Source organism: Oratosquilla oratoria, chromosome 12, assembly GCF_046742065.1.
Source record: "Oratosquilla oratoria isolate Oo_2021 chromosome 12, ASM4674206v1, whole genome shotgun sequence".
Lineage (NCBI taxonomy): Eukaryota > Metazoa > Arthropoda > Malacostraca > Stomatopoda > Squillidae > Oratosquilla > Oratosquilla oratoria.
Window position 1 is genome coordinate 33017099 of NC_134788.1, and position 22500 is coordinate 33039598.

The 22500-nt window shown below is 41.3% G+C and overlaps 2 protein-coding genes across 2 annotated transcripts in view; both read left to right on the forward strand.

Annotated features, from left to right (window-relative positions):
• The window catches only part of LOC143031298 (uncharacterized), a 20255-nt gene extending 7290 nt beyond the window's left edge, over positions 1-12965 (forward strand). Inside the window, exons 3-5 of the mRNA XM_076194955.1 lie at positions 6702-6912; positions 11977-12158; positions 12406-12965. Of these exons, the coding sequence (XP_076051070.1) occupies positions 6702-6912; positions 11977-12114 (349 nt within the window). The 3' untranslated portion in view covers positions 12115-12158; positions 12406-12965. The remainder of the gene's footprint in view (positions 1-6701; positions 6913-11976; positions 12159-12405) is intronic.
• The window catches only part of LOC143031297 (uncharacterized), a 61202-nt gene that overhangs the window by 13837 nt on the left and 24865 nt on the right, over positions 1-22500 (forward strand). The window lies entirely within an intron of this gene.

The window sequence follows — 22500 nt, forward strand, 5'->3', positions numbered from 1 at the left end:
TGGGCAGAATATTTTAGGGAGTTGCTGAATGTGAAGGAGGATAGGGAAGGAAAGATAGCTGCAGTGGGAAATGCGAAGAAAATGAGAGTGAAGAGTGAGGAGAATGGAGGAGAAATAAGGAAGGATGAGGTGAAGGCAGTTGTAAAGATGATGAAAGCAGGTAAGGCACCTGGTCTGGATGGATGTCATGCAGAATGTCTGAAAAAGGGAGGTTCAGTGATGGTGGACTGGTTGGTGAGGTTATTTAATGTTTGCTGGAGAGAGGGTAGAGTACCGGAGGACCGGAGTAGTGCCTGTATAGTTCCTCTTTACAAGGGAAAAGGGGACAAGTGTGAATGTAGTAATTTCAGAGGGATTAGCCTGTTGAGTGTAGTAGGGAAGGCTTATGGGAGAATCTTAATTGAGAGGATTAGGAGAGGAACAGAAGGAGTAATTGGTGAGGAACAGTGTGGATTTAGGACGGGTAGAGGTTGTGTAGATCAGATCTTTGTGGTAAGACAGATATGTGAGAAAGCTATAGGAAAGGGGAAGGATGTTTTTTGGGCTTTTATGGATCTAGAAAAGGCTTATGATAGGGTAGACAGAAAGGCACTGTGGGAGGTTATGCAGATTTATGGGATAGGAGGAAAGCTTTTGGGAGCTGTCAAGAGTTTTTATGAGAGTAGTAGAGCATGTGTTAGGATTAGAAATGGAGAGAGTGAGTGGTTTGAAGTAAAGGTGGGACTTCGTCAAGGATGCGTTATGTCGCCCTGGCTGTTCAACTTATACATGGATGGGGTGGTGCGAGAGGTGAAAGCTAGGGTAGTGAGTCAGGGATTGGAGATGGTTAAAGAAAATGGAGAAAAGTGGGAGGTGAGCCAGCTGTTGTTTGTGGACGACACTGCGCTTGTGGCAGGGTCAGAGGAGGGATTGAGGAAGCTGGTGGCAGAGTTTGGGAGAGTATGTGATAGAAGAAAGCTAAAGATAAATGTGGGTAAAAGTAAGGTGATGAGATGTACAAGGGGTGAAAGTGGCAGTAGACTAGAAGTGAACATTAAGGGAGAGCGACTGGAGGAAGTGGATAGTTTTAGATACTTGGGTGCAAGTGTAGCAGGAAAAGGTGGAGTGAAGGTGGAGGTAGAATGTAGATTGAGAGAAGCGAGTAAATGCCTTGGTGGTTTAAAGAGTGTAATGAGGAATAGACATTTGGGAATGGATGCGAAGAGGAGACTGTATGAAGGAGTGATTGTGCCAACAGCACTGTATGGGGCAGAAACGTGGAACATAAGAGAAGAAGAGAGAAGGAGTTTGAATGTGTTTGAGGTGAGGTGTCTGAGAAGTATGGTGGGGGTTACTAGGCTGGATAGAGTGAGAAATGAGGAGGTGAGGAGGAGAACAGGGGTGAAAAAGGATTTGGGAGATAGGGTTGATGAAAGAATATTAGGATGGTTTGGACACTTGGAAAAGAATGAGTGAAGAAAGACTAGTAAAAGAGGTATGGAAGGCAGATGTGGAGGGAGTGAACATGAGGGGACGTCCTAGGATGAGGTGGATGGATGGGGTGAAGGGGGCTTTGGGGAAGAGGGGAATGTCTGTTGAGGAAGGAAGGGAGAGGACGGAAGACAGAGGTGAGTGGAGAATGGTTGTATATGGATGATGTGACTGCATGAGGAGGAATGGGCGGGGGGGTGGGGGTGGGGTAGTATGTATAAGTAAATTTTGACACAGCCCGAAGGGATTTCTCCCCGTCCTCGCCTTATATGCACGGGGGGACGGAGAGGGGGGGTCGCCGATTAAATGAAGCGGCCTTGCTGTGGATGTACTGTGTCTTGCGACACTGCTTCTGACCCAGGGCGGTGGGCAGGGTGCAGGGATGACCCATCATCCAGGAGGTGCTCAGATGAGAGGAAGGGTGGGAGGGGTGTGGAGTGTATTTAGGGATGAAATGGGTGGGAGTGTTTTTATGCCTTTCCCTTTTTGGCTACCTCCCTTGGAAGGGGGAAAAAGCCCTGGTATATGTATGTATGTATGTATATATATATATATATGTATATATATATGTGTATGTATATATATATATATATATATATATATATATATATATATATATATATATATATATATATATTGGGGCCCTCATTACTGTGAGTGATAGACCAACCAATCGTAGGAAGAGACAGCAAGGAGTAGGGATGTTCTGTACCAGTAACAGAAGCCAGACAATACCTTCCACCAGGTCAGCAGAGACCACAGTCTGGTTCCAACGAGATGCAATGTGAGGGAAGAATTCCCAGCCACTCCTAACCCCTTGAATACAATGTTGCCTATGTAGGCTTCATGAGGTGTGAGTGAGCATATGAGGGTACAAGCTTCAGCTTCCTGATTATATTTATTTTGTAGTTGTATCCTAGTGATCCTCTATTCTGTGAATAGGCCTGATCATTTTTCAGTGGCTACAAACATTCTGGGCAAAAGAGAACGAGTATAACAGCCGTAACTTTATATTTCATAATGCATGTATTGTGATGCATCATCGTATGTCAGGAAGTCAGACTAGACAACCCCTATCTCCTCTCAACATGTGTCCAAGAGCTGCTCATAAATAGATAGACAGGAAAATTCAAGGTCTTCACCGATGGCTTGCTTCCAGAGAATGGCAGAACTTGCATGGAAATCTTAGAATCCACACGTGAGTTGCTCTCAGTGAAGCTCCCCACCCTGTACCAGCTGCACAGCTGAAGTTATTATCATCCCGGAAGCATTGCCATAAGCTATTACCCTCCCACCCACCAATACAAGTTGCCATCTTATCTGATTCAAAATCTCCCAACCAACCTCTGACCCAGAACACCCAAGCCTACTTAGACAAACTGGAGTAGTGACTCAGAGAGAAAAGACTGGAGGCCTCACTTGAGACAACCGTGAAAAAATAGATTGCCAAAGTCATTGGAGAAGAAGCCCAAAAATTTAAGCCTCACATTTAATACTCATATGACTTTCAGCCCATCTGTCAAAGATCTGACAGCGAATATCAGCAGGAAAATAAGCCTAAGATCCACCGCAAGCACATGCTTTGGGCAGTCGATAGAAAATTATTACTGTCTTGAAACAATTCATAAGAACCCCCCTTGGCTACACCTCTGTAGTATGGTTCTTGACAGTCAACAAAGCAAACACAGACGCTCTACAAATAGTACAAATTAAAGCTTTGTGAGTACAGTAATAACAGGATCCATCAAAACAATCCCAATAGGACATCTACATACATAATGTACATATACCAAGAGCTTTTTTCCCCTTTCAAGGGAGATAGCCAAAGTCAGGTATAAATCCACTCCCACCCATTTCATCCCCACATACTCCACTCCCGTTCACCACCCCTCCCTCCCTCTTTCCTTGGCTCCTCCTGGATGATAGGTCATCCCTGCATCTCACCCACTACCATGGGTCAGAAGCAATGTAGCAAGATACAGCACATCCACACCAAGGCCGCTTCATGTAATTGGTGAACCCCCTCTCCATCCCCTCATGCAGACAAAGAGAAGACAGGGAGAAATCCTTTTGGGCTGCATCAAAATGTCATATACACTCCCTAACCTCCCCTATCCCCCATCCACTCCCATGCATCACAGCATCATCCATTCACAACTGTTCTCCATTCACCCCTATCTTCTGTCTTCTCTCTTCCTTCCTCAACAGACACCTACAAACAGAAACAAAAAAATCTCTCCATAGCATATACGAAAATGATAGATGCATAGTTCTATGCTAGAACACTAAACACTACTCACTCATCTAACTACACCACCACCAACTGGACATAAAAAATACACCTCAGCAACTTACTACTCAAACATACACAACAACATACAACCGGTACCATGCAGTGCATGTACACAAAAACATATTCACACTTGGATTGCTAAAAAGAAGCTCTCCAAGACAGACCACCAAACTCAATGCTCCATCAACTTCCCCCCCCCCCCAACACAAGCCCTACTGAAAAATCCCTCTTAAGAGAAATAAAACCCATATTGGCATGCTTGCATTCAGGACACCATCTGGCATAAGACGGTACCAACACAGAATAGGCCTGGCCACAAAATCAAACTGGCCCAGAGGCAACCACCCCACAGAGACACAGAGTACCTCAATCTACAGTGCACCACACCAACAGTCCATAGACAACAATATTATTTCTTCCTTGAGTTTGACTTAGGGGCCTTCCCAATGGCTGTAACCCAGTTACTTGAGAGCCGTGGATCTACTGTAAAGAGACCTGGGCAAAGGTCTGAGTGACTCCAAATGTAAGAGTGATCGCTTTGCTGGGAGAGTAATGTAAATCCAGACAAGAGATCCTTGTTGAGGACTGAAGCCTCTTGGCCAAGTCAACATATCATTTTATTTATTATTTTACTACCAGTGGATTCCCCTGTACACGAGTTTATATGGAAACAGGATGGCTAACAAAGCTGCCAAATTTGGAGCTTTAGCTCCTGAAAGAGGACAGTATCCTGATTCAGCTTGCTACCAGTGACACTGGTAAATCAACCAGTCATCCAGGGGGCTTAGAAACCAGAGTGCACTGCTACTGTGGACTCCCATGGATAGCTGAAGCTTGCCCTAAGAACACTGGCTAGATCCTTTTCTCGCAGTTAGTACCATGCATTGTCCTATTAATGACAAGGTGGTCAGTTATTGATGTACCTATAACACAAAATTGGGATTCTTCCTCTACCACATATTCCTATGCCCTAGAATGCACAGCCACTTTCAGCCACTGCATCACCTACTCTGAGATTCTTACAACTTTGGAATGCTTCCAAGCTAACAGCAATTCTGATATCAAAGACATCATATTCTGGTAGTACTAAAAAGAAAATAGAGAAAAGTGGGAGGTGAGCCAGCTGTTGTTTGCGAATGACACTGTGCTTGTGGCAGGATCGGAGGAGGGATTGAGGAAGTTGGTGACAGGGTTTGGGAGAGTGTGTGATAGAAGAAAGCTAAAGATAAATGTAGGTAAAGTAAGGTGATGAGATGTTCAAGGGGTGAAAGTGGCAGCAGACTGGAAGTGAGCATTAAGGGAGAGCGACTGGAGGAAGCGGATAGTTTGAGATACTTGGGTGCAAATGTGGCAGGAAAATGTGGAGTGGAGGTGGAGTTAGAATATAGATTGAGAAAAGCAAGTAAATGCCTTGGTGGATTAAAAAGAGTAATGAGGTGTAGAAATCTGGGAATGGATGCTAAGAGGAGACTGTATGAAGGAGTGATTGTGCCAACAGCACTGTATGGGGCAGAAACATGGAACATAAGAGAGGAAGAGAGAAGGAGTTTGAATGTGTTTGAGATGAGGTGTATGAGAAGTATGATGGGGGTTACTAGGCTAGATGGAGTGAGAAATGAGGAAGTGAGTAGGAGAACAAGGGTGGAAAGGGAGTTGGGAGATAGGGTTGATGAAAGAGTATTAGGATGGTTTGGACACATGGAAAGAATGAGTGAAGAAAGACTAGTAAAAGAGGTATGGAAGGCAGATGTGGAGGGAGTGAACATGAGGGGACGTCCTAGGATGAGGTGGATGGATGGAGTGAAGGGGGCTTTGGGGAAGAGGGGAATGTCTGTTGAGGAAAGATGGGAGAGGGCAGAAGAGAGGGGTGAATGAAGAATGGTTGTGAATGGATGATGTTAAGATGCATGAGGTGGAATGGGCGGGGGGAGGGGGGAGGTAGTATGTGTGAGCAAAATTTGACGCAGCCCGAAGGGATTTCTCCCTGTCTTCTCCTTTTGCATGGGGGGATGGAGAGGGGGGGTCGCCGATTTAATGAAGCGGCCTTACTGTGGATGTGCTGTGTCTTGCAACACTGCTTCTGACCCTGGGCAGTGGACAAGGTGCAGGGATGACCCGTCATCCAGGAGGTGCTAAGATAAGAGGGAGGGTGGAGGGGTGTGGAGTGTATTCAGGGATGGAATGGGTGGGAATGATTTTATGCCTTTTTCCTTTTTGGCTACCTCCCTTGTAAAGGGGAAAAAGCCTTGGTATATGTATGTACTAAAAAGAATATAGAGAAATCAGAAAGAATCCAAGGAGCAACGACAAAGATGGCACTAGTACTCTCCAAATTGACATACAAACAAAGATTGTCCAAATTGGAACTACCAACTCTGGAACAAAGAAGAGAAAGAGGAGATCTACTGACTATAGAATCATGAAAGGAATGGAAATCCTAGAGATGATTTATTAAAGTGGGACAACAGAAAAACAAGAGGACATGAAAAGAAACTCAAAAAGGATAATTATATGAGAGATCTGAAAAAGAATAGCTTCCCACACAGAGTGACGGATACTGTACCTGGAATAAATTAGATAAGGCAATAGCGTGTGCAAACACTATTCAAGAATTTAAGCACAAACTTAATGCTGAAGGAATCAAAGATGGGTCACTATGAGCATAGCTCCCTTCCTGTATAATACAACTAGGTAAATACACAGATGCAGTACTGACATCCAAACACCTCATGAGAAAAAAACAAAAAAAATGGTGTGCCAAGATAAGCTTTTTAAGAACACTGCAACTACTGGTCTTTTCAGTGCAAATGTAAGATATTCCAAAGCAGAAATTAATCCCTGGAAATTATAAGTCCATCCCTAAAATAGATTGCATTGCAGTGACTTGCCTGATGAAAGAAAAGATAAATTGCTAACTCTCTCTCACTCTTTATTGCAGTAATAACTCAAAGGGCTTCTGGGTGACATATGTAGGTGGTGCAGGCCAAACAATTTTTTTAATCAATTGTGACTTAAACGCTGACCAATTGCACCTTCGGATTTGGGACCTAACCCCAGGGCAGAGGCAGATGAAGGAACAAAAGAAGAGTCAAGCTGGTCTTCAGTGGGGCACTGATCATCGTTTCACAATTATACACGACCCAGCACAGGTAAGTCTTTTTAGGATGAGGTACCTGATATACCTTTGATATAATATCAAGGCATCTCTTGATTGATGTTTAGAATTTCATTCATTTGTACACGCGCATAAATATCCACCCAACTTTTGTATTTGCTTGAGTCTCCAAGGCAAACACTTAATTGGGTTTTGGAAAAGAAAAGAAAAGAAAAAAAAAAGGCAGGATTTCAAAGGTATGAATTAGTTTTGCAGAAAAATCGTAAAGGTTTCTAGAATGTACCATGAATTGAGCTGTATCAGATACTTGGCAAATGATCCAGAGGTACTGTAGTTTGTGAACAGAAACTGTACCGTGGTGGCAATTATGATGCCTCAAGGCCCTGACCATTCTCTCAAAACCATAGCAGCTGTCTTCTGAGCTGGGTTGTGTACATATCCACTAGGTGTTCATGTCTTTTCCTGCCTCACACATACACATAACACACTTTAGAGTTTGACCTGGCCACTTATAATGTTCATGATGTATGTAAATCACATGATAGATGTTATAGCAGACAACCTTAGCATCTTTGCAGATGATTCAAAGACCATGGGAAAAAAATTCTTTAAGAAGTCTGCAAAATATTGCAAGAAAATATTGACAGTATATATACCTTGGAGTCAGTTGTAGAAAATCTGCCAAAAATGTAGATTATTGGAAATGAGTAAATGCTCAAGAAGAATGTCAATGAATTACTCTGTGGTAAAAGAGTCGGTTACAAAAGCAAAACAAGACAAAGATCTCAGAGTGCTGGTCACAGATTTATCACCTCAAACGTATCAGCAGAATTATGGGTCAGATTTGGGTCTTGATAGACTTAAGATTGTATTTCAGATTTATGATTGATTAAAATGGTTTGACTCCACAAATTCCCCTCCTATCTATTGGGAGGCTAGGACAGTGTCCCTTACAAAGGACTTTGTCGCGTGGAATTTAATGAACCATAATGCCCTTGAATACTATCATGCTTATGTAGGTTTCACGAGGTGTGTGTACATGAAGATTCTAGCATTGGCTTCCTACATATACCAAAGGCCCTTTCCCCCATACAAAAGGAGGTAGCCAAAAACCAAAGGCATGAAAATCCACTCTCACCCATTCCATCCCCATATACTCCACTCCCATCTGCCCCCCTCCCTCCCTCTTATCTTCGCACCTCCTGGATGACGGGTCATCCCTGCATCTTGCCCACTGCCCTGGGTCAGAAGGAGTGTTGTAAGACACAGCATATCCACAGCAAGGCTGCTTCACTAAATCAGTAACCCCCACCCCCTCCGTCCCCTCATGCAGAAATGGAGAAGGGGAGAAATCCCATCAAGCTGTGTCAGTCAACTTGTTTTTCATACATATTCCCTCACCACCCACCCCATTTCATGCACCACAGCATCATCCATACACAACCATTCTCCATTCACCCCTATCCTCTGTCTTCTCCCTTCCTCAACAGACATTCCCCTCTTTCCCAATGCCCCTTTTATCCCATCCATTCATCTCATCCTTGGTCACAACTTCATGTTCACTCCTTCCATCTCTTTTACTAATCTTTCTTCACTCACTCTTTCCATGTGTCCAAACCATGCTAATACTCTTTCATCAACCCTATCTCCCCTGTTCTCCTCCTCACCTCCTTTTTCCTCACATTATCCAGCCTAATAATCCCTATCATATTTCTCAGGCACCTCATATTAAACACATTCAAACTCCTCCTCTCTTATGTTCCATGTTTCTGCCTCATACAGTGCTGTTGGCACAATCACTCCTTCATACAATCTATTAGCATCCATGCCCAAATGTATTTCTCATTTCACTTTTTAATCCCCCAAGGCATTTACTTGCTTTTTTCAATCTACATTCTACCTCCACCTTTACTCCTCCCTTTCCCTCCACATTCACACCCAAGTATCTAAAACTATCCACTTCCTCCAGTCTCCCTTAATACTCACTTCCAGTCTACTGCCACTTTCTCCCCTTGTATATCTCATCACCTGGTACCCACATTTATCTCCAACTTCCTTCTTTCACACACCTTCCCAAACTCTGTCACTGATTTCCTCAAAATTTCCTCTGATCTTACTACAAGCACAGTTTTGTCAGAAAACAACAACTGGCTTATCTACCACTTTTCTCTATTTCCTTTAACCATCTCCAATCCCCAACCCATTACTCTTGCATTTACCCCTCGCACCACCCCATCCATGCATGAATTGAACAACCAAGGCAACATTACACATCCCTGGCGAAGTCCCACCTTTACCTCAAACCACTCAATCTCTCCATCTCTGATTTTAACACAAGCTCTATTACTCTTGTAAGAACTCTTGACTGCTCTTAATAGCTTTCCTCCTATCCCATATATCTGCAGTACCTCCCACAGTGCCTCCCTGTCTACCCTGTCATAAGCCTCTACCAAATCCTTAAAGGCCCAAAACTCATCCATACCTTTTCCTATAGCTTTCTCACATATCTGTCTTACCACAAAAATCTGATTCACACAACCCCCACCTGTCCTAAGCCCACACTGTTCCTCCCCTAATCCTCTCAATCAAGGCCCTCCCATATACCTTCCCAATTACTCTCAACAAACTGATCCCTCTGAAACTACTACACCCACAATTGCCCCCCTTTCCTTTGTAAAGTGGAACCATATAGACACTCCTCTAGTCCTCCGGCACTCTACCTTTTTTTAAACAAACATTAAATAATCTCACCAGCCAGTCCACCATCACTGTACCTTCCTTTTTTTAGACATTCTGCATCTCACCCATCCAGCTGAGGTACCTTACCTGCTCCCATCTTCCTGAAACTGCCTTCACCTCATCTTTCCTTATTTCTCCTCCATTTTCCTCACTCATAACCATCATTTTCTTAGTGCTTCCCACTGCAACTACCTTTCCCTTCCAATCCTCTTTGACATTTAGCAACTCCCTGAAATACTCTGCCCATCTTCCTCTTACTGCCTTCTCTTCCACTATCATCTCTCCATATGCACCTTTTCTTTTCTACTTGATTCGCCTCCTCTTCCTCTCAATATATTTCCAAAATATCTTTTTATTACTTTCAAAATTTTCTGCCATACTCTTACCCCATTTCACATCTGCTCTCCTCTTTACCACCTTTACCTTGTACCTTACTTCTCTTCTCTTTTCTTTGTACCTCTCATATGATTCTTTCATCCTATTTTGTAACCAATCTGTGGATGTTCGCTCCTCTTCTACAACCTTCTTTGCATCCTCATCCCACCACTCACTACCCTTCCTTCTATTTTCTCCTATCCTCCTTGTTCCACACACCATCTTTGCACACATTGTGACTCTATCCTTCATTCCCTCCCACTCCTCAGCTTCTTGTACTCCTTTTCTCTCTCATTTAAGCAGTTTACTTTAAGCACATCCCTACCTTCAGTCCTTTTCCTCTTTTTCCATCAATCCTCCACCAAAAAAAATGTAATATTCCCCCACTCTCTCTCCTTAGAATATGTACATCCTTAACTTGCTACTATTCTCCTGGTTACCACTAAATAGTCCATTAACACTACCACTCTTCCATCCACCACCTTCTCCCATCTGTATTTATGCTTGACTTTCTTCCTAAACACCGTGTTTGCTATTATCAGCTCTCTTTCTAGACAGATCTCCACCATCAGCTTTCTCCACTACAATATTCTTCCTGGAACTTCACACTTCCCAACCACTCCACCTATTGGTTCATTTCCTACCCTGGCATTAAGATCTCCCAATACCACTATATTGACATTTCTCCCTAAACCTTCTATGCACTCATTTAAATCTATCCAAAAATCCTCCCATTCCTCTTCACTTTTCCCAGTACCAGGTCCATATGCACTTACAAAGGATGTGTGGCTCTGGTCCATAGGGGTGTCCCATATAGACCCCAAAGTACCAGCTGTATGCTACTTAACAGATTTTAACCCCACAATAACATGCATCCAATACCCCAGCTTCCTGATTATATTTTGTAGATGTAGCTGAGTATAACATCTGTAACTTTATATTCTATAATGCAGTTATTGTGATGCATCATTGTACATCAGGCAGCTAATGTACACGCAAATATTTGGCTCGTACTGAAGAGGTGAACTTTGTCAGGTTTGGAATTGCCATCCACTCGATCTTTGCCTCAAGTAATGATGCTCTAACCTGCTCAGTAAATAAATAAATAAATAAATAAATAAATAAATAAATGAATAAAAAAAAACCAGTGGTGTGCTCTTTACCTAAGGTGAAAGATGTAAACAGAATTGGGAAAATGAAAAGAGGACTGACCAAATAGGTTCCTAGCTTTGTAGATTAAATGTATGAGATTGAAAGCATTGGGCCTCAAATCATTTGAAAAGAAGAGAATAAGATGTGACTGCATAGAAGTATTCTGGACATTGAAAGTACTAGATGGAACTAACAGATGCTAATTGGCTTGGGATGAGAGAGAGGCATATGATAATGGAAACAAGTTAAGAAACAAGAAAGGAAAAAAAAAGTTTCAAGCAATACATCTTTCCATACAAATGCATTGACTCCTAGAATACCTTAGAAGTTAATATAACTCAAGCTAAATCTATAAGTGAATTCAAAACTAGTTTTGATAGCTGGAGGACAAGTCAGGTTGGAGGGAGGTTACTAGTGGAGTCCCACAAGGGTCACTGATGTTATCTTTCCTCCCTTGTGCATCCAAAGCCCCTGCACCCCATCCATTCAATTCATGTACTCTTTAATTTCTACTCGTACACACCTTTCCATGCTCAGTAGTAAAATTTTTTGGTATATCGTCAGATTCATTGTCATGTAGAGTGTCATTTGCAAAAAGCCGAATACTTCCATGTTGCCCTCCCACCAATTCCAAGTTTCTTCTTAACAGTCTTGTATTTACCTGCTCTACCACCCTATATGTTGTACAGCCATGAATTTGAAGCCAAGTTTGAGAGATGAAAACAAAGAAATTGGCCTTGTGAATGTGGTTCTATTCCTGTAAGAACAATTAGGTAAAATGTACAGACACATCCTCTCATACCAAAACTGATTTTTGTGTTCTTGTTGGCAGTATGCGATCCTCCTTGATGGGACTGTGGTGGGCTATGTAAAAAAAAGGAACAGCCACAATCAGGTCACCAAGATAAAGGTGGGGAGTTGGAGTAGTACCAAGGTTGATGTATCAATGTCATCAGTAGAGACAGACTGATGCTGCTCATCTCACTGCTGATAACTGAAGACAACATGAGACAGGTGCACGTCTTATCTAGTCTAGTCTTCCTACATCTCTTTGTTTCAGTAAATGCTACATTCTAACTTCATTACAGCTTGGTTATATTTATATTGTTAAACCTGCTTTCTATGAAATTGTAAACTGATTTCCCAAGATACATAACTTCTGTAATTATTTCAATTTTGTACATAACTGTTGTACATAACTATATATGGACTGGTTTGGACTAATTATTATTATTGTTATTTTGTTTATTTTTGTTTTCAGATTGTAGCCAGGCACGGATCCAAGGGGGGGCGGTCCGGCGGGGCCTGAAGCCCTCCCCAAATTTGTTCTTCCATGAATCATTGTAAGGATGTCATTTAATCGATTTTAGTACTTTCTGATGTTTTGCCAGGTCCGGGGGTTAAACAAACTGACAGCATGTGTGCGGTATTTGGGCGGAATTGTGCTGTGTTTGGCATTTGTTTAATTCCATTTATCTGTTTTGTGCTGCGCGTGTTGTAGGGCGCCCAGGGTTGTGTCTCAGTTGCGCTGAAAAGGGATAGAAAGGAGATATACCACGTTCTTTGGCCGTTTAACATACCTGTATTGTCACCAATATGATTGTTTTGTGTTGTTGAAGCAATCAAGTTGAAGCAATCAATCAAGAAGTATCATCTGCAAACAGTAAGTATTCAGGAATACCACAGGCTTTATAGATATCGTTAATGTGAATCAAAAACAAAATAGGACCTAGAATACTACCTTGAGGTACCCCCATACTTACACCCATTAATCTCGATTTAACACCGTTAAATAAGAGAACTTGATTACGATTAGATAAATATGACTGAAACATCTGAAGTTCAAAGTTTCTTATTCCGTACTCAGCCATTTTCATCAATAGAATACTATGATCAATTGTGTCAAAAGCCTTTTTAATGTCTAGAAAAACTGCGGCCATTTGCGTCCGTCACTTCAACGGAGGTCAGCTAAGGGAGGACTTCCTTGGCTTTGTTCACGCCAAGGATCTGACTGGGGAAGGCCTGGCTCGCCTCCTGCTTAGCACAGTAAAGTGTGTCGGCCTCAACATGGGCAACTGCCGTGGCCTCTGTTTTGATGATGCCAGTGCCATAATGGGAAAGTTTCGCGGGTGTGCAGCCGTGGTAGTGCGAGAATACCCGCTCGCAAAGACGATTCATTGTTTCAGTCATCGTCTCAACCTCGTCTTGACCAAGGCCTGTGACACCAAGGAGGTAAAGCTCGCTCTCCAGACCCTCAGTGAAGTATACAACTTCATCTAATCCTAAAACATGCGCTCGATGAGGTTTGGTGAGCTCGTGAGAGGCCACAACACGTCTATGAAGCGGAAGAAGGTAGTCAGCCTCTGCCCAACTAGATGGGTTGAGTGACACGATTCAGTCATTGTTTATGGAATTCCTGCCGGTTATTGCCGTCTTCCTCGAGGATGAGAGCAATTCGGATGCGATGGCGGCAATACTACTGATCACAATCCGAGAACTGCGCTTTCTGATTGGCCTTGTCGTCGCTGAGTCTATCCTAGCTCACACTGTGGAACTGAGCCGAGCCCTGCAGTCCCCTATGGTCGATCTAGTGTCAGCGTACGCTACGATTGGTGATGTGGTGACGCATCTAAACAAGACCCGGGAAGGTGCACTGACCAGCTTCCAGAACATCTTCAAGAAGGCAGAGGGGCTCCTCCAGGACACCAAGACCTTGAGCCTCGTGAAGGCGGAAGCAGAGCACTGGTATTCAACAACAATGAAGTTCGAATCCATTGGAGATGCCCTTTCCCACGCCCAGACCCGAATGTATCCGAACCTGGCCAAGCTTCGAGTTTTGATCACGCTCCCAGTCTCGAACGCAGAGGCCCATCGATCATTTTCAACCCTGAAGCGACTGAAGACCTACCTAAGGAATACTATGGGTCAAGATCGCCTCAACGGCCTGGCGCTACTCGACGTTCATAATGAAATCAATATTGATATAGAAATTGTAATCATTGTATTTGCCCCAAAAAAACAGGAGGTTGATATTCGTGTGAGATCCCATGAACAATGCTGTGTGTTATTAATGTAATTTAGATACTTTTATTAACAAGTTCAGAAGTTAATACAAGTTTTTGTTTGTATTTATGTTTTTTATAGCTACTTTTATTTTTTATTACTTCCATGAGTCCATGTGCACTAACACTACACACGGACCCTGCAATTTCTCTCTATGCGAGAGTATACGCGTGCCAGTGCCTTATCACCGACTAGCATAAGTGTGTAACAATATAAAACGAATATACATTCTATTATAAACAGGTACTCCTCGTTTAACGACCTACTCGGTTAGCGACGACGCGGAGTTACGACGGGCTTTATGACAGACGTTTAACGTAAATCTCCCGAAGTTACGATGTCGTGTACGATAATTAAGTTGGCTGAGGCAAATTTGTATGATGTTATAATTGAACTTGTACGGTGGATATTAGCTGTGAGGTAAAGTGTTCTGAAGCTTAGGTCTACATTACCGTCCTGCAAGCTGCAAAAACTACCTGGGGTACAGTATATACCGGCAGTGGTAAATTTTTAGTTTCGACCATGGGCGCAATATAGCAATAGAAAATTAATTATTAATTTTGTAAATTATAATGTATCAACGTAATATGCAATTTTGTGAGCGGAAATAAAAAAAAAGGTGCTAAAACAAATTTCGTAAGTAACGAAGTCATGTCGGACGAATGGTACACTATGTTATGATAGATGCCGATGTCGAAGAAATAAAAGGATGATGAATTCGTCTAACCTAAACTAAACTAACCTGACCTGTGTTTGATAAATCATTACCTGCAAATTAAATGTCATCCGGCTCGTCCTCGTCGTCGTCGTGAGAGACGTTGGCAGACGACAAGATGGCGTCCCAATCCTATGCTACCGACTTCGTTCATTAGCATATTTTCTTGTAACAAGGTATTTTTTACTTTCATTTCCGCCCACAAAATTGCATATTACGTTGATACATTTTAATTTACAAAATTAATAATTAATTTTCTATTGCTATATTGCGCCCATGGTCGAAACTAAAAAAAAAAAATACCCCGGTATTCAATATGGAATGTCAGCATACGCGGATTTGGTCATATACGGTAATTTCAGGAACCTAACCACCGTAAATAAACAGTAAATAAAGCTTTAATGTACTGTATAAAAGAGGGAAAATACACGAAAATAAAGATACATGTATTGCTGGACATTGTACATACAGTACATGTATATGTATACACTTTCGCTTAACGACCAATTCGGTTAACGACGGCGCGCTGGTCCCAATTGTCGTCGTTAAACGAGGAGTGGTTGTATGTCTAGAATACAGAAAAATCTGAAAAACATTAAGTTAAGTATACCTCAGACTTCTGATACATCAGAGTACTCAGAGGAAGGACTTCAGGATAGCCCCCCCCCCACAATTTTTATCCTGGGTCCGCCACTGATTGTAGCAGCTATAACTCCTCAATATTGTAGGCCCTTCTAGTGTGGTTGAAGCATTACTATCAGTTACTGGTAGGGTAACATGTTTCTTGGACTGCTGATCTCAAGAACCTGCACTGATTGTAAAAATCAACAAATATTCACTGGTATATCAGTAAAAGGATAAGAGATGTAGTGAAATAGTATTCTAATATGATCAAAATTGAAGTGTTTGCTAATTGAAAAGTTAAAATTTACTTATGATCTGGAGCTGTAAGATGCAACATTCCTAGAAAAGTCTGTTTCATGGATGTTTTGGAACAAAAGTCATTCACATGAAGGAAAATGAAAAGAAATGGGTGGAAATGTGAGACACACACACACACAGACAGACACATGAATTCAAATCGTAAGTATGGTAATTGGAAACCAATGATATAGACTAAGTTGGAAATATACATGAATTCGAGGCGGCTAGGTATGATAGATTGGAGAGTAGGAGACAAGCCCCAACAAGTGTTGTTCCTTTCCTGTATGCTACAATAAGGTAAAAATATTTACACATGCACCAAACTGATTCCCATCCTGGCAGGTGAACCATATGAGGAAAGACAAAAAGCATGAAGTCTGCCAACTTGAAAGATTGAAGAGAGGTGATATGATTACAGTAATCAGATCACTGAAGGGGATAAATTATATTGACGGAAGAGATCTCTTGATTAAGGATAGGAGGGCTCCAAGAGATCATGACAATGAATTAAGAAAGACTACATGTCCAAAGGATGTGAAAAAATACAGTTTTCTGTGTAGATGCACAAATACTTTTAATAGCTTAAAAGGTGATATAGTAAAAAGTGGAACAATACATGAATTCAAATCTGGGATAATTGGAAATGAAGGATATAGACTAAGTTTGAACCATACATTAATTTGAGGCTAGGTATGATAAATTGGAAAGTATATACTACAATTAGGTACACATGCACACACTCATTACATGGAAGAGGACACAAGATTATTGAAAGTGATACATGCTCATGTGTATGGTCACCATAACCAAGGGAATTTTGTTAAGGAAAATAGAATACTAAGACCATGGAGATTGGATGAGATGGATGGATGGATGGGGTGAAGGGAGCATTGAACAAGAGGGGAATGTCTGTTGAGCAAGGAAGGGAGAAGGCAGAAGATAGGGATGAGTGGAAAGTGACTGTATGTGTATGACACTGTTATGCAAGGGAGGGAGGGAGGGGGGTGCTTATGTATCAATGATATTTTGATGCTGCAGCCCCAAGGGGGGTTTCTCCCCATCTCTTTCTGCATGAGGGGACAAAGAGGGGGGGGGGTCGCTGATTAAGTGAAGCAGCATTGCTGTGGATGTATAATTTATTCTATATTATTTGTTTTTGTTTTGTTATCATTTGTCTGTTTGATTTTCATTTATTATTAGTTATATGTCAGTTTATTATTATTTACTATTTGCCTGTTTGTTTATTATTTAACTATACCTATGCATTTATTTATGTATTTTATTTGTTATTTACATTATTATAATTTTTATTTATTATTTTATTATTATGATTTTTTTTTGTTCGCATCCGACCTTGATATGGACCAAAAGGTCTCCTGTCAGCATGCTCCACCTTTGTAATTCTTTGTAATTACATGCTTCTGACCCAGAGCAGTGGGTGGGCAGGATACAGGGATGACTCATATCATCCAAGAGGAGCTAAGATGAGAGAGGGGAAAGGGTGAATGGGAATGGAATAGGTGGGTGTAGGTAGGTACATGCCTTTGACTTTGCTACCTACCTACCTTATAAGGGGGGGAAAAGCTCTTGGTATATGAATAGTAAGACAGTGGTGGTAACAAAGATGATATTCCAAGTCTAATTGACCTGACACATGAGCTTTTACTGACAAAACTGGGATTTTCCCACATTGGAAGAGCAGAGAGGTGACACAAAATAACGAAATCAGATTAGAGAAAATTATAGAGAAAATGGACAGAGTATTTGTGGGTATGGGACAAAAGATCACCAAGAAGTGGTATTAACCCCTTCAACTCCGATGACAAGATGTCTTGTCATTTGGTCAAATAAAACAAAAAATCATAATAAAACAACAAAATGTTTGATGATCAAACAGCACCAGAAAAATATGACGTCGTCAGTCCTCCTCGAGGAGGAGGACTGATGACGTCATATTTTTCTGGTGCTGTTTGATCATCAAACATTTTGTTGTTTTATTATGATTTTTTGTTTTATTTGACCAAATGACAAGACATCTTGTCATCGGAGTTGAAGGGGTGAAGAAAAAAAAAAATAAGTAAACATATTTGAAAGATGTTAGGAAGCATAACACTCCACATATGAGTATAAGAGTTCATTTATGGAACAAATTTGATGACAACATACATATATACATATACCAAAAACTTTTTCCCCCATACAAGGAAGGTAGCAAAAAAACAAAGGCATAAAATCCACTCCCACCCTTTCCATCCCTACACACTCCACTCCCATTCACCCCCCTCCCTCCCTCTTATCTTGACTCTTCCTGGATGATGGTCATCCCTGCATCTTGCCCACTGCCCTGGGTCAGAGGCAGTGTTGCAAGACACAGCACATCCACAGTAAGGCCATTTCATTAAATTGGTGACCCCCCTCTCTGTCCCAGACAAAGTAAGATAAATGAATTTAAAGTAATATTTGATGAGTTGAGGCAAAATACAGGACCCCATGAGACCAGCTGTAACCCAGTATAGAACAACTAGGTTAATGCACACAAACATCTATAAATTGCTCGCTCAAAGAAGGAAAAATACCAAAAGAATGGAAAAATGCTAACATTGTACCAATATTTAAAGGAGGAAACAAGGAAGAACCAACTAACTATAGGCCAGTCTCACTAACAAGCACTATAGCCAAAATTTGTGAGAAAATCATCAAGAATAGATGGGTAAAACACCTAGAAGACAACAATATAATAAACCCAAGACAATTTGGGTTCAGACAAGGAAGATCATGTACCACAAACTTAATATGTTTCTACTCAAGATTAATAAACATAGTGCAAGAAAGGAATGGATGGGCTGATTGTGCCTTCCTGGACTTACAAAAAGCTTTTGACAAAGTACCACACAAAAAAAAATATTAAAAAAACTAGAACATATAGGAGAAATACAAGGGAACCTACTAAAATGGATGGAGGACTTCCTGATTAGTAGAAAGATGAGAGTAGTGCTGAGAGAAAAATATTCAGATTGAAAAGAAGTGATCAGTGGAGTACTGCAAGGATCTGTATTGGCTCCAATGATGTTTGCTATTTATGTGAATGACATGGATCATGATGTGATCAGTGGAGTACCGCAAGAATCTGTATTGGCTCCAATAATGTTTGCTATTTATGTAAATTACATGGATCATGATGTAGACTTCAATATTAAGAAGTATAGCATAATGGAGTTTGGAAAAAACAAAAACAGAATATCAGAACAATATAAAATTGGAACTAAGGATGTAAAGAAGGAGAGATCCGAAAAAGATTTGGGTGTAATTATCTCAAACAACTTGTCCTATGACAAACAGATAAACAAAATTGTCGGAGAATCCTACAACTTGCTAAGATCAATAAAAGTGGCATTTACATATTTGGACGAAGAAATTATTAGAAAAATATTGGTCACACTGATAAGGCCTAGACTAGAATATGCGGCAACATTGTGGTCACCCAGTACCGAAAAGAATATAAAGAAAATGGAAAGAATCCAGAGAGCAGCAACTAAAATGGCACCTGCACTTGCAAACCTATCATATGAGGAGAGATTGACTAAACTGGATTTACCGACTCTGGAGCAAAGAAGAGAGAGAGGTGATCTACTGACCATCTACATAATCATGAAAGGCACAGAAATACTCGATAGAGAGGACTTGTTAAACTGGGACAGGAGAAGCACAAGAGGACATGAAAAGAAAAGAAAAAACATAGCTACAGAAGAGATATAAAGAAAAACAGTTTTCCACATAGAGTGGTGGACACTTGGAACAAACTGGACAATGAAATAGTGTGCGCAAAAACTATTCATGAGTTTAAGAGCAAACTAGATACTGCAAAATACAAAGGCGGGACACCACGAGCGTAGCTCCCCTTCCCTCAAAATACAACTAGGTAAAGAATGAGAAGTAGAAGACAGCAAAGTGAATAAAAGCAGCAGTAATGGGGAATGAGGAAGGCATACATGAAGCAGATTATTCAGGTTAACAGGCAAATATGTATAAGGAGCAAGACCAGAGAAAGTATTGGTGAGTAAATAATTTAGATGTGGAAACTAGCAAGTGTAGACATATTCCAGAATGGGCAAGAAAGGATACAACAGAAGAATGGAGCAAAAATAGTGGTAAATCAGAAGATGAGGAAATGCTACCTGAAAAAAAAAAAAAGAAAATAGAGGTAGATAGAAAAAGATTAGAAAATGTCTATAGAAATGTAGACATTGGCCAAATTGGAAATAGATTACTTTGTGAAAGGGAAAATACCTGACATGATGTGCTTTCCCAAAACCAAACTTGACACCATTAATGAATTGAAGGCAAAATTTGATGAGCGGAGGCAAAGAAATGGGACCACATGAGTACAGATTCAACCCTGTATAGTACAATTAGGTAAATACGCACAAGGCCAGTATATCGGAAAAGTATACAAAGATAAGATAATAGAATGGAGAATGGTGACCAGTGGAGTCCCACAACAGTAGGTCCTGTCACATGTAATACTCTTTGATATACGTAAATGATATGATGGAATGTATAACATGCTGCATTAATGTGGTTGGAGGTGATGCAAAGATCATAAGATTAAAAAGTGAAGATGTATATTCATAAAGCCAGTTGTAGGAAATGAAATTTTAGTACATACATATACCAAGGGCTTCTTCTCCCCCGTTACAAAGGAGGTAGCCAAAGTCAAAAGGCATAATTCCACTCCCCCCATTCACCACCCTTCCCTCCCTCTCATCTTGGCTCATCCTGGAGGACGGGTCATCCCTGCATCTCACCCATTCCCCTGGGTCAGAGGCAGTGTCGCAAGGCACAGCACATCCACAGCAAGGCTGCTTCATTTAATCGGCAACCCCTCTCTCCATCCCCTCAAGCAAAAATATTGAAGAGAGGGAGAAATCCCTTCAAGCTGTGTCAAAATAGCATGTCACCTGGGCATGAGAATAAGTTGAAGGAAAAAAAAAAAAAAAAAAAAGGATATTCAAAAGCTGTCAGAGGTAGGATCTTGTGAGCATAGTTCTCATCTTGTGTACCATGAATAAGTTCTTCATGTCTCCCTTTCACCAGGGTGACTGGGTAACATTTTTTTTTTTTTTTTTTTTTTTTGAGTGATCAACCTGTTGCCCAAGTTCTCACTTACAAGAGACCTATGGCCTACAAGAAACAGGCCACAGCCACTGGCTGAACCCATAGATCACTAAGTAAAGAGATTTTGTTTCCCTCATATGTAATATTAGGCATGGTGCTTTGGTGATGACTTAAAATAGGAGAATATTTGTTGTATTTTCTTGTTTTATATCTTATAACTTGCTCCTGTTTACATAAATAAAATGCATGGTGCTTGTGGAGACTTCTTTTTACCTACCTCCATGGGATTATGAAAAAGGCCATGGCTCATTGATATCTGAAGGTCTACCAAATTATTGTTGATGTTCCTCCACAGGACTTGGGCCATGCATTGTTATGGGGTACAGTTCTTCTGCATTAACCTCTTTGGTATGATGAAGCCTACATAGGCATCATGAGGCACAAGGATGCCGGCGTCGACATCTTGATTATATATATATATATACATATATATATCTTTTTTGTAGTTGTAGCTGAGTGACCCCTGAATTCTGTGAACTGTTTTGATCATGCTTTCTGTGTTTACTATGAAGTGAAGAAACAGGTAAATGTGTATTGGGGTTGAAGGAGGTTTCTTCAAGGTTAATGCGGATGAAGGTTAGACTGGGAAGGGAGATGTGGGTTTTTGTAAGTGCATATGGACCTGGTAGTGAGAAGAGTGTAGAGGAAAGGGAGGATTTTTGGATAGATTTAAATGAGTACATAGAGGGTGTCATATTTTGTCATTTAACTTTGAATCGTTTGTTTGTATGCGCGTCATACTCTGTCTGTCTGTCTGGCTACGTCGTTTGTTTTGGTTGCGCGTCATACTCGGTAAACTGTAGACGAAGCTGACTAGCTACGTCGTTGCATTCTGTCATTCCGACAGATTCAACTCAGCGCTCCTAGAGGTCGGACGTCTCTTCAACCTACTCTCTCCACAAGCTCCAAGTATCATCGCCGGCCGGTGGTGGCTGGGAGATATATATCTCCTAGCTGCCGCCGGTCTGGCATGGCCGACCTCTACGTTGACGTCGGCAGGCGGGTTTACACCAATACAAATACACACACACATTTCCCAAGTCACGTAAATCTCTGTTTTCAGAGTAGTGCTTGGAAGAAAAGAGGCACATGCACACTTTCTCGCTAGCAAAGCAGAGGCCCAATCGTCTCTCTCAGTACGCAATCTGACCGCAGAGCGAGTTTACACTTCTGACAATTACACACAATTCTCAATCGCGTAATTCTCTGTTTTCAGAGTTGTGATTGGAAGGAAAGACAAATCACGCACATGCATATACACTTGCTTTTTCGTCGCCTCAAATTCGCTTCCTTTCTAACTTTCTCTTCTACTACATCTTCATTTCAGTTTACCTCCCACTAAAGATTTTTCCGTTTTTCCACCTTTCTCTACTACTACCGCGCAGGCGAGGTGGTCTTTTCTTGAATTCCAGAATTCCAGAATTCTGTCTGGGACCGGTTAGAGAAACAGTCATGACTCTCCTCGTAAGTTGCTTCCCT